The sequence below is a fragment of the Vigna unguiculata genome, chromosome 5, assembly GCF_004118075.2.
Source record: "Vigna unguiculata cultivar IT97K-499-35 chromosome 5, ASM411807v1, whole genome shotgun sequence".
Classification (NCBI taxonomy): domain Eukaryota; kingdom Viridiplantae; phylum Streptophyta; class Magnoliopsida; order Fabales; family Fabaceae; genus Vigna; species Vigna unguiculata.
In genome coordinates, this window is record NC_040283.1 from 22,922,624 (window position 1) to 22,936,054 (window position 13,431).

Here is a 13,431-nt window from a genome sequence, read left to right on the forward strand (position 1 = left end):
ATCGTGCTCTAAAATGATCAACAGACCTCTATTTCGAAAATCACAGCTTAAATAGTCAAACTGTTACGAAATTCAACAGGTTGATTTTCAAATCAATCGGCTGATTTCACTTGACTTAAGTGAAATCAGTCGATTCAAAACTAAATCAACTGATTGAATGTGTTGTAGTTTAAGACTACTGCAGCCAACCTTTTAACCTGTTGAAAAACCATTCAACAGATTAAAAACACACTAAAGACCAAACTACATCTAATTAATGCTTTAAGGTCTACAACATGAATTACAAACTACAAATACACTTTCTTAGTGATGTAACTACATGGAGAGCACACATTCCAACCTTGATCACCATGGGCATCATCAAATCTCCTTTCCTTCATCAATGTACGGTTCATTCCAATGGTTATGGCTTCAAGATAGTTCAAAAGAGCTTCATTCAATCTTCATCAAATCTTCAAGAAGCAAACCACCTTGGCTTCTCATGTCAACACACTATCCTTTGATTAATATAACTTACTAACATATATTCTACGGATTAAAACTATACAAAACTGGGTGAAGGATAATTGGTAAAATAGGACAAACATCATAATTGTGATAATTTCAAATACTGACCATTTCACTATTAAATGTTAACTTGCGCTTAATATTACTCACTAAGTAGCCCATCTTTAATGAAATAAAATACCTTAATTACGTAAATGCAACGTATTCAACATCATCAAACTTCATGTAGGATAATTCATCCACAACTCCAACATGATATACTTCTTATCTATGCAAAAATTATATGATGACTCAAGAACTATTAAGTATTGACCTGCTCCAAATAATTTGCACATGTAGATAAAATATGTTATGAAGTTAGAGAATTTTTCTTTTAAGAACATCAATTTTGGTATGGGATAATTGGTCCACAAGTCCTACATCACATATTACATATTAACTTGGTGTGGGATAATTGGTAAAGCATGAAAGACATGATAACTCTGGGATTTTTAAATGTAGATCAATGAAATATTAAGTGTTAATTTGTGAACAACATTTTACACATAATTACTTATTTGTGGTATGTGTGGTAAAGGTTTGAACATGTTAACCAATATTACTAAATTGATGACCACATACATATCAACTGCTGATCTGCTATAAACTTTATTCGCACTCAATCAAAATGAGGATGAACAACATTCAGCTATAACAACCACCATACTATTCCATAAACCAACAATAATTTCACATAAACCACTCAAAATTTCATAAATCAACCCGTAAGCCAGACAAAAAGTTCCTATAAATCAGTTCCACAGAGTCTACACTTAAAAATTATCAAAATTAACAATATAAATCCTAACTACAACAAACATAATTTTTCTAAATCAACTATTTATGACGCTTCCTCCTGTTATATGATGCAAAAGGAGTTCTTATTGCAAAACTCTTAACACGCATCCGAGGATCATCCCCTTGTCGCACATACATGTTGCTCTATTTGGATTAATGTGCTTTCTCATTTGGAACATGTTCTTCTTGGACAACTTGATTCGAGCTATTATGAGGAAAATCATCCCTGTCAACATGACCCCTCCGACCAAAATCGCCAAATTCAATAAAGCCCTTGGGATGGTTGGAACGAGGTGTATGCAAATGTTATTTGTCAAACTCCTTTTAATTAGACTTTCAACTACTTTCATTTCCATCCAATGCAAGATTATGGGGATTGGGCAACAAAAACTCAGAAATTGCTAACAAAACATAAAACTTACCAAATGGTATAATTAATATATGTTTGTCATTTTCGAATTTGTAGAAGCATAGTCTCTTATAATGTGGGTTGGAGTTGTTTATTTCTAGACATATCTTTGAATCTTAAATGGTATAATTAATTTTAAGTCTTCTTAGGTTATTGAGTTATTGAATACTGAGTTGTATTTGGTATAAAGGATTTTGAATTTCGAATGGTATAATGAATGTTGAAATTTGGATTTACAATTTTTTATGTGATTGTATATTGAGTTGTATGTGGTATAATTTTAGGCATTTGGTCTTGTTTGGCAGATACGTATTTTTATATTTTGGTTTTCGTTATTTTAAACAGAACATGTAGTAGCAAGCAGTGGTTAGCATGGACCTCAAGACGACCAATTCAAGGCTACAAGATAAAATAATTAAAAAAAAAAAGTTAGAGCGCGCAAAGAGACGACTAAACCCACTCTAAGTAATAAATTAATTTAAAAAAAATTGAGTTAGCATGGGCCTAAAGACAGCTAAGCCCACGCAAACTAATAAATTAATTTAAAAAGAAAAGCATTCTATAAGGGCTATGCAGAAGCTACAAAATATATTATTAAAAAATAGTTAGCATGGGTTTACAAATGGTTTAATCGACTCTATCCATCTTAATAATTTAAAAAATATATATTTATAAAGGGCATCGCCGTTGTAAGTTTTTGTTTTAAATTAATAGAACCGATGGAGCGAGGTAGTTGGGAAGCAAGAATAAAGCTGCAACAAAAAATGAGAGTTGCCTTTGAATGGGTCTAAGTGTATCTAATTTGCTTCCAATTGTTAATGGGCACTCAAATATTGAAAAGGTTCTTGGTGCAGGCCAAGGGTCGAAAACTCACACATGACAGATGAATTAGCGTCCGTTTTTTACTTTGGGGTGAGTTTTATTGGGACTCTAATCATGAATTTTCTTGTAGTGGATGTGTTATATATACACACAAAGCTAATATAAGAAATCACACTTAAATAGGCCTAAAATATGGATCTAGACTAACATTAGGAACAAAGTGTGAAGGAAAGGGTTTTGATATGTTGACACCAAGAAAGAGAATATTTGAGTTTTTTTTTTTTTAATATATGTATGAATATCATGAGCATGTTTTATATACAGGCTCATACGTTTTGCTTTTACTTTATCAAAACTGCTCCCTCTCACTAACTAATTCTGTTTTGTTTTATCTAAAATAATTTAGACTTGGTTTCTTTTATCAAGTTCTATTTTGTGCTTCTCCTTTGCAGTACTGCCTCTGCAACAATAATCTCAATCATGAATTCTTTTATCACATGAAAAAGTAAGACAGCAGAAATGGGTTCAGATAAAGACGTTCCTAACCGATTCCATCATTTGAAAAACATATCACGTAATCTTTAGAAATATCCTCTTGATGAGGATAAAATATCAAGAACAAAGTAGAATAAAACTGAAAAATTGATATTGTAAAACGATAGAAAAATTTATGAACAAGAGTTATTAATAGTATAAATTAGTTCGCCTTTAACATTGAATATCCAGGAATTTAATCACGAATAACGGCTCTAGATATTGTCTCAGGCAAGTTAAGCCACTTTCAACTATAGTTTAAACCTTCGGCTATGAAAATCATATTCTAATAAGATAAAAAAATAAGCAAAACTTTCAGGCACATGAGTTAAATTCTCTAAAACGTATCTGCAATTTTAAAGTTGCTCAAACTCTAATACAAAGATATCATCACCATGTAATCATCTGAGAAACCAAAGAAGGGTTATTAAAAGCCTTCACCTGGTAGGAATCACATTCTAACCACAAGGTATTCCATCCTTTCATATCAGCAATGCTCAATGGCTAACATAACAGCATCTTTCACTAATAAACTAATCTTTGAACCTCAGATTTATCTCTTTCTCGCCTGTTTCAAATTAACAACAATCCCATCTCTATAGTCCAGAATATAGGTCAATCATATCTCTCAGGTCTTCAGCTATAACTTTATTTGTCAACAAACTATATATAGTAGTTATTCAAAATGGAGTGTAAAAGAATATTATATAACTAATTATGAAGGGTGGATATGTTGCTTTAATTTACAGAGTTCCCAAATTCTCATTGCATATCGATCCAATAAAAAACATATCCATTTAAGTCTATGTTCACATATCAAAACCACGGATCATTAAAATTTAGGTTATTTGACGTAGTGTTTTAATATATGAGAACTTTTTTCAAGGATCAAATAAAAAAATCCATTGTATGGTAGATGATTACGATAATGAACAAGAAACCATTAACTTATGTTATTTGTTAACCATTATCAGAAAATGAAAATAGAATTGTTCATTTCGCAATACTTTTGAAGACCTCTCTCTGTCACCTGTGAAAGCGATGCAAAGGGGAGAGGGAAGGCCAAAATGCTCTCTTTTGAAAAATGTAAATCAAGGTATTAAAAGGGTGGCGTGAAATAATGATTAGTTAAAGAGAAAATTAACCGTTGCAGAGGAGAAAACGCGAAAGGGAATATCGTGGCCCCATTGATGCAGCTGGAAGTATTGAGTAATGAACCGAAGGATATTAAGTAAGCCTCAGTGATCTGTTCAATTTGATCCTATTCTGCTCCAGTGGCAAACCCACCACGTGAACATTCCTTATCACATCACGTGTCAGGTTTCTTTTGGGAGTTGAAATTGAATTCTGCACATAAAACATGTGACTGAATAAAACGAGTGGTTCGTAGATGCTGCAAGTTCCTTTTGGAATGGCATAGGTACAAAGTTAAAGCCTACAAGAAATTGTCCTTGTTTCCTTAATGGGACACGGCACAATCCCAGGACGAGTCTCTTGGTTACCCCCTCAACCCTCTTTCTCCGAATAAGTGTCTTGGAAGCTAAACTAAAGTTGAAGTTTGGCAGACTACGAATGCTCTTGCTCTGATATCATCACCGGCCTAACTTGGTGCTCGCAACATGACAATGTCTTTCGGTTACAATTACCCAAAACCTTATGCATTAACCTCACTTCAAACAATGCCAAGATCATCATCTTCACTGTTATATTCATTGCCTGTGATAGAAGATAACTAAAGTTACCAACCATGTATTCCGTACAAAATCATGGTGTTAGTTTTCGCTGTATTGTATTTTCCCTAGTCAAAAAAGATACGGTGATGGGGTGAATTTAGGAGACCCATGTGAACACATCACTGCATCCATCGACAAGAGTTAGGCTCCCGTCGGTCTTTAATGTTGCATGGCTTTGCACCATAAGGAAAAAGGCGGGTGAATTGTAACGAAAATTACTAAAGTGGTTCATTCTCAGACCACGTGTCAATTTCTTGTGGCTTTAGTTAGGTTATATATATATATATATATATATATATATATATATATATATATTATATATATGTATGTACATGTGTGCATGGGAACTAAAGCAAGTTCATGACCTCACATGCGTGGTTGTATTCCGTTCATATGAAGGTCAGTTTTGGCACTATATATCATCTGACTATACCAAACACATCTTACATTTTATATTTATTACATAAGAGAAATAAGAGAAATGATAGGTTGACACCCACATTGACCACTTTTTTTACTACCTTAAAAATAATTTTTTTTACCACCTTAAAAATAACTTGTAATTCAAGACAAATTAACTTATAACCTATGAAGGTGGTAAAAAAAGTGGTCAAATGTGGATGTCAACCTATCATTTCTCATTACAAAATTTACAGAGTGCCAGACTACGCTGTGTTAATATTTTGAAGTTCAATGGAAAACAGAAGAAATAGTGTATCAACATGTGGAAGTTTAAACAACAGTATTATATTTAATCATTAGGTTGAATTTGAGACAAAGACAAAATGATAAAATCTTGAGAAATAGGACTACTGACATGACGATGAGGGGGAAATATTAAAAGTTTGTGGTTAACAACCTTATCTTTTATGGTCCACATACGATATTATTTATAAGATTGTTTTGAGATATAGTTTACTTAAGAGCTCATAATAATTTAGTTCTGAAATATTGATGGTACGCAAAAAACCGAAGTACAAACATGGAACTACTTATATAACAAACCTGATATGTTTTAAGCCAGAGATTCCAGCTTTATGAAAGTTGAAGACTTAGATTTTATACATATTATGTGTTTATATGTAGGTTTTTGTCCCGTTTAGTAATTGGCTAACTGCATTGATAAGATATCCTCCATGCTCCAGTAGTTGGTGGTGTCATTTGTACAACAACTGGATTGATCAGGATTTGTTTGGAACTGAGTTGAGAATGGTTCTAGCATTCCTTGATAACAGGATGGAGAATAGGTCTCCATTGGCTCAGCAATGGTGGACACTTGGCTAGTGCAAGCTTGGTGATCATTTGCCTCAGAATTACTCTGCTGCTGAAAGCTCTCACTTTGCTTCATGTGCTTCTGAATCCTTGTCCTCCAGAAATTCTTGATCTCATTATCAGTCCTTCCGGGTAGTTGCTTCGCAATTTTGGACCACCTGCGTTGGGAAATGAGTGATTTGTGAAAGAGACTAAAATATCTGTCTATAAATGTACTGCTTTTCTCATAATGGGAAACAATTGGAACCCAAACTTCTGAAATGAGTAAATCTCAGATACCTACCTAACAAATATTTATAAAGAAATATCTATCTCAATTTATATAATTAGATCTCTTTTTCTTTTCTGTTTTCTTTTTTTTTTCTTTATGAAAGCTAATTGGCTAGGAGAATATTAAGTACAGTAGTTTGTAATAATCACTCAAAGTTGCATTTTGTCTGAATAATTTACTTTTTATCTTTTAAAAACAATTGGGCATTTAGTTCAGCATTTAAAAATTCATTATAAACGAGTTTTTAATTGTAAACAAACAAAAATAATTTATACTTATTCTAAAATCCATTATATATTTGTTTGTAAACACGATGAATTAAGATCCATTAATTAAGATAGAGTTAAAATTTGCTGACTTTGTTTTCAATATTTTTAATTTATAACAGACGGAAATGTATGAATGAATAGTTCGAAGCTAAATTCCAAGGTAGAAAGATACTGTGTTGTAGAATTTTGTAATAGCAGACAACTATTTAATGTGCAGAAACCAATTTTGTGTGACTGTACTGACAGAAGAAGGGATTAATTAGTTGAAATAAAATTAAAAGCTACCAGATGTTGTTGAAGAGTTTCATTATGATTAGTAAAAAAGTGGCAGCTACTATAATAAATAGGATCAGTCTGAAAGGAGGCCATGTTCAATGGCTGAGAATCAAAGTGACCATTATAAAACGATCATTATGGAGGTACGCAAAGATGCTGAATTTCTGAGTTTCCTTTGATGTATAGCAGAGGCTACAAGATAAGAAAATCAGATTTCTCAATGCATGCCTCGGGTAGAGAGTATATGCTTCAAATCTCTCTTATCTTTTCTTGTACCTCTTTTCATTCCATTATCTACAAAAGCTTTTCGTGTAAGCAATTACTTTATTTTCTTCGAAATTTGAACACCCCGCCCCCCTCACCTTTTCTTGGAATTGCCTCATTAAAACTGGTTTGACTATGTTGAAAAGGCACGTGTGTGTGATTCCTGCGAGTAATGTTATGTTTAAGGATGTAATATGAATCTGAGATGTTAGAGTTTAAGACTTCTTTGTAAGGGTTTGGTTTGTTCTGTAGGCTAAGACAGAAAAAATGAATAGTGAGAAGTGTTCGACGGTGGAGCTATAGTTAGGTTAAGAATGTATCATCTAAGGTTAACCTCAAGGGGAGGATGTTAATTTACAAGTACATGTGCCCTAGTGAAGAAAAGCCAACAGGGTATGGTTTGGGTCCGTTTTCATTACCTAAATTCTAACAAAAGTTTCCCTTTCATTGGAACACGAAAGATGTAAAAGTGTGCCCACTTCCATTAATGGAAGGCCCCCGGCTCTAGTTCACTTCCTTCTCCTTCACTAGGTTGCTTATAATAGCCATTTTGTAAAATTAAATTCCTTTAGGAGATAAACTTTTATTCTTATATTTATATACATATTACTAAATATTGATAAAGAACTTCATAGTTGGTCTTTTTTCTTTATCTTCTCCACATATTACTCATGATTTTTCATTTCTAATTCTATTTTTTCCCACTAAAAACTTTACAACTACCTTACACTTGCCTTCTCGTATAATTTTCCTTTGTCTCTTTTATTTGAATTGTTTTATACCATTTCTTTTCATTTCAAAATGTTATATATGCATCTCACTTCAATTTTAATATAACCCTACACCTCTTTCTCTCTCTTGGTTTTTCATGATACATATTCCTTATTGTTTACTAAACTTACTTTAAATAATAATATCTTAAATAAATAGTTTTAAGAATATATATAGTAGATCAAAATTAATTATTAATATTAATTAGCCATATATTTGTCTTTGCATTGTGGAGTAACATATGAAATAAATAATGTACATAAGAAATAATGTGTTATGTTTGGTACATTTTATATATATGTTGGATGGTGTTCACTAAAACTTTATAATTCACTTTTATCTTCCTCTTCTTTTCATACTTTTTTCTTTCCTTTTCTTATTACACTTTGCACACACTCTTAATTTATATGAGGATATATATATTTATATCATTAGTTTCTTTTTATTCTTAATTTTTATATCTTCTAATTCTTTATTGACATCCATTAACTTTTTTCTTTTTTCTAACTATTCTTACACATGTTTCGTGAAACTTTAAAGTTTCAAACATATACATGAAATTCCTTTCTAAAAATATATTTTTTAGAAAAAATCATACATTTATAAGTAAATTTCATTACTTGAAATTTTTAAGAAGAAAATTACTGAAAAATTCTATGAAATATAAAAAAGTTCAATTAGTGATTTATTTCTATCATTATATGTATCTATCATTTTTCTCTTATTTTTTCCCTTATAAAGTCTATTTTCATTTTAGAGGTATATATCTTCTTTTTTCTTCTACATGTGTTAAAACTTTTACCATTATAGAGACTTATGGGAGCGATGTAAGAACAGAAAAATATAATACGAAAAGAACACTTTTCTTAAAAAATAATAGATGCTGATTAAAAACTTGAAGTGTATTTTCTTCTTCTTCTTTTGGAAGATAAATCTACTTTATGGTTGTTTACAAATCGTATTTCTCTTGGCTGATCAGCAGCATCTCTAATTTTATTTATTATTAAAATTTACTTTTTTAAATCAAAACATGAAAAGTAGGTATGAAGTAAAAACCAAAATTCACGAACCAATGTTAGAGATGCACATATTTCAAAATCAACGAGAAAAAAAAAATGAGATTTGACATAATCCATAGAAAAACTAACCACCTTTTATTATACGCAGAAAAAGTTAAGTAGCTATGTCTTATGTTTTTCGTATCATAACTATGATGTGAAACTGCGACAGTGAGAATAGATGCTGAATATGTACCCTTCGAAGGAAAATAATCCAGTTAATTTATACATAAAGATGGAAATCGAAATCATTTTGGAGGCTCTAAAAATTCGTACATAGATTTTTCACATGAAATGTCTATAAGTTCAACAAAACCCTATTGTGCAATCTTTCCGTTGGCTAAAGTTCTATCCTTCCATCAAAAATAGTCTTCCACGAATGTACTAACTTGTCATCTAATACCTCCAAAATATTAAAGAGATAAACAAAGTTTTTCTTTCACCATTTGAAAACGAAGAAGGTTGATGATTAAGTTTTTTATTTGTGATCCCGTATTTTCATTTTTGTTATCATTTTTAGTATCCATATCTAGAAAAACATTCATAGTATGGTCAAATTTTCTAGTTTTTTCTTTATATTCTTTTACTAATTAAACCTTAAATTCAACATATTTAATTTAGGTACCAGAAAAAATTAATTAATTAAAACGTAAAAGAAATAAATTAAAGTACATAAAATTGAAGGTCGAATGAAAAAGAAAATTTTAAAAAATGAAGAACCGAGATTGCAAAAACAATAATAAAATAAGAACAAAAATGGTCGATTAGAGATTATAAACCAAAAGTTACCATTCGCCCTTTAAAATATTTTTCAGTGTAAGAATATCATTTATTTCAAATATAAGATCTTTGTGGTGGACTCATGCACTATGTTAAGTTTTTAACAAGTTTCTTCTTCTTATTGATATATAAATCGAATCATGAGTTCACCTGTTTCCCCACTTTGCATGAAGCTCCATGATCAAGAGCTGTTCCTCGGGTGTAATATTCCCTCTTCTAACATCGGGACGGAGGTAGTTTAACCACCGGAGCCGGCAGCTTTTTCCGGTACGTTTAAGACCTGCAAAATCATGATGATCCATCATTCTCTGGCAACTATAGGGCTTAGATGGAACAAAGAGAGAGACGGGAAAAAAAGAAGAAAATAGTACAAAAATAATAATAATAATTATTATTATTATTATAATAATAACAATAATAATAATAATAATAATAATAAATAAAAAAAAGTTGAAGAATGAAAAATATCTTTACCAGCAGCTTTGGCCAAAGAATTCCAAACACCTTCCCCATGATTTGCGATGTAGTTGATCAAGATTAAGTCTTCTTCCATTGTCCATGGTCCCTTTCTCACCTCAGGATCGTGAGACACGCTAGATAATTTCTTATCCATATTGTTTAGTACGAGAAAATAGAGAGAGAGAGAAGAGGGGAAGAGAGATATTGAAATGTTAATAAGGGTTTGGCAGGTTTAAATAGAGGCAAGGCTAAGTCATTTGGTAATTGTAATGAATTTTTTCTATTAAGCATAACGACATGCTTTCACGTACCTAACTATGTTTCTCATGTCAACACATGCATGCATGACTATGATTTTGTTTTCCCTGGCATACTATAAGAGACGAGTGTCTTCACGTACTCTCAAGTTACACGCACATGCACTCCATATTTGAACATCAGGTGTGTACACTATACATTTTCTTCAAAAGATGTTGTGTAAATACTACCAGCCTTAGAGGTTACATTACAAGCTTAAAATTACCGGGACTGAAAGCTTAAGTCTATTGATCAAACTTACACAAATATCAAAGAGCAAAATATGATCCTTTACCAACCCTATATTTTGTTTTATCTTTCATGTTCACCACAGTAATGAATGATAAATAAGAAAGAAATAGAAAACAATATATATTATGTTATACATTTTACATACCCAAAAATATTATAAAATATATCTAAGATATTTACTTTTAATATCTTGTAGCATAATAACCTATAATCAGATTATATTATATCTACCATATATTTATAATTAATATCTTATAATATAACAATTTATTACCATATTATAATAATAATTTATTATCTAATATTTTCAAGAAATTATGATATAATAATTAATTAATAATATCTTCAAGATTAATTACTTAATTATCTTCAAGTAATAAAATTTGTTTAATATATCTTTTACTTGTAATATAGGAAGCTTATAAATACATGCCATGACAAGAAGTATGATGATCTCATAATTATTTTACCCTTATATATTTACTTATCCTCTTTTATTGTGATTTTTTTTTTGTGATAATTCAAAGTTCGGTTACGTGTCAACAATTAGGTCAATCAACTTTGGAGACCACTCAACCAAATATGGTAATAATAAATATATTGTTTGTGTGAAAACTCTCTTTTTTCTGCCATAATTTTAAAGGGTTGTCCCTAATCTAATGGGCCTAAGGGCTGGCCCATTGGGTGTCCAAGGCCCCTAAGACAACCAAACCTCTCTCACTAAGGGTTGTCCCTAAAGGTTGCTTTGAGATTATTTGCATGATAAATATTATTCGATTGTTTGAGCATGATTGGTTGAGGGTCAATGCATAATTCCTTGAGATCTCTAGGCGGGATTTCAGGGTCGTGCTTCAGTGGTCGAGACGTAATTCCATGGTCCCTGTTAGTGGGTGTCCATAGTGGTGCCCCATCTGTATAATTTGGTAAGGATTCAAGGTAAGGTTGCATCCTGACACTCTAAGGAGTCAGTTAGACTCACTTAGAGCGGACTAACTCTTGTGGTGAGAGTAGCAGGAGGCCTGAAACTCACTAAGGGCTAACCTTGTGTGTGAGGGATTGATTCATTGTAACACTTGTAACACATAGCTCGGGTGTGAGAAGCTTGGAGGTGAGCAGAGGTATCCACCATAAGTGCAAGCATCCGCTGAATCCGACCAGATTATATGTATCCGGATGAGTCAAGTCGAGTCTTAGTGTATTGATTGGAATGTCATAACATGCTTGGATGATGTATGTATATTGGACTGTGAAAATATATCTGATTGCATGATAAAACTAATTTTGGCTCTAGCTTACCCTTCTTTGTTTGTTGCATGTTTTGTGGTGTGGTCTTTTCTTTTGCAATGATTATCAACTTGTTGATGTGAGCAGAGGTGAGAACTCCCCATAATCATCAGGGTGATGGAGGTTCCGCTGCATAGTCTGCTTGGACTGGATCTAGGTTTACTTGGACTTTCCTTTAGGGCTATGGCCCGTGTACCGCCGATCTTTAGGCTTAAAATTCTAAATGTTGATGATTTATATCAACATTTCTTTGTTATGGCATTGTAGTGTGCCCTTTTCTTATTCGGGTTTTCTCTTGGATAATCGTGAGGAATAGTGTCTACATTCCAGGACTTTGTTTCTAATACTATTTCGCATGACATTCATTTAATTAGCATTATTAATTAAATGGATGTTACATGAATTATTGTACAAATTATTTATCTGCTTTCTACAATAATTATTAGGTTGAATTATTTTTGTCATATAAAAAGATAGTTGTGGAAACCTCATCATGTATATGTATTATATATTATCATTATAAAGTATAAATTTGACTTTCAAATATTAACGTCAGTTTTTTTTTTACTTTGGTTTTTAATAAATTTTTTAATTTTTTTAATTTGTTTATATAAGAAAAGATTTTGGTGCAGAAAATTGCCCGATGTTCAATTCCGTAAGAACATAAGAAATCATGAGAGTGACAATGAAAGATAGAGTGAGTATTCTCTTTAGAGTTGCATTGTATTTATAAATCACTTTTCGCAAATATATAAAAAAAAAAAAAGACATGATTTATCACATATATAATGTTTGTCAATTTATCTATTATTTTCATATATGTAACTGATCAATCATGATGATCGCAACATATTTCATTGATATTGAATTATTTTATTATATATAATGTTCTTAGAGGGAGTATATATCCTACAAAGTCTTCAAAGTGATCCTCCTGGTCTTCAGAGTCTTCGCTTCAAGAGTATCTCGTCTTCAACTCTCGATTGCAAAAGGTAGATGGTGCCTGCAAAAGATACTTCGATGTTTAAGTCAGTACGAGATACTGGGATCTAATGTCACAATAGTAAAGTAAACATATATTTCGTAAAATGTGTCTTTTATAGTAGAGTTCGTCGAATTTATCCGATTGGGCCTTGTTTTCATAGTCCTAATTACCTGATAATAACGATAAATTACTTAACATGTGGTTATCTTTCCATGTGGTTGATTAGACTTCTTTAATTAATCTCCTGGTCCAAGTACATATCATCTCATTAGGCCGACATATACCCGGTTAGGTCGTGCACTAAGTGGTTTTCAGTGATTCTTTTGGTATCCAGGAATGGACAAGGACGGG

The 13,431-nt window shown here is 31.7% G+C and overlaps 1 protein-coding gene across 1 annotated transcript; it reads right to left on the reverse strand.

Moving 5' to 3' along the window:
• Window positions 1-5,761: 5,761 nt before the first annotated feature.
• Window positions 5,762-10,481, reverse strand: LOC114183992 (myb-related protein 305-like). Its single transcript, XM_028071216.1, has 3 exons — window positions 10,278-10,481; window positions 9,954-10,083; window positions 5,762-6,272 (listed from the first exon to the last, which is right to left on the reverse strand). Exons 1-3 carry the CDS (start codon window positions 10,414-10,416, stop codon window positions 5,942-5,944), a joined length of 600 nt encoding a protein of 199 aa, XP_027927017.1. The 5' UTR covers window positions 10,417-10,481; the 3' UTR covers window positions 5,762-5,941.
• Window positions 10,482-13,431: the final 2,950 nt, after the last annotated feature.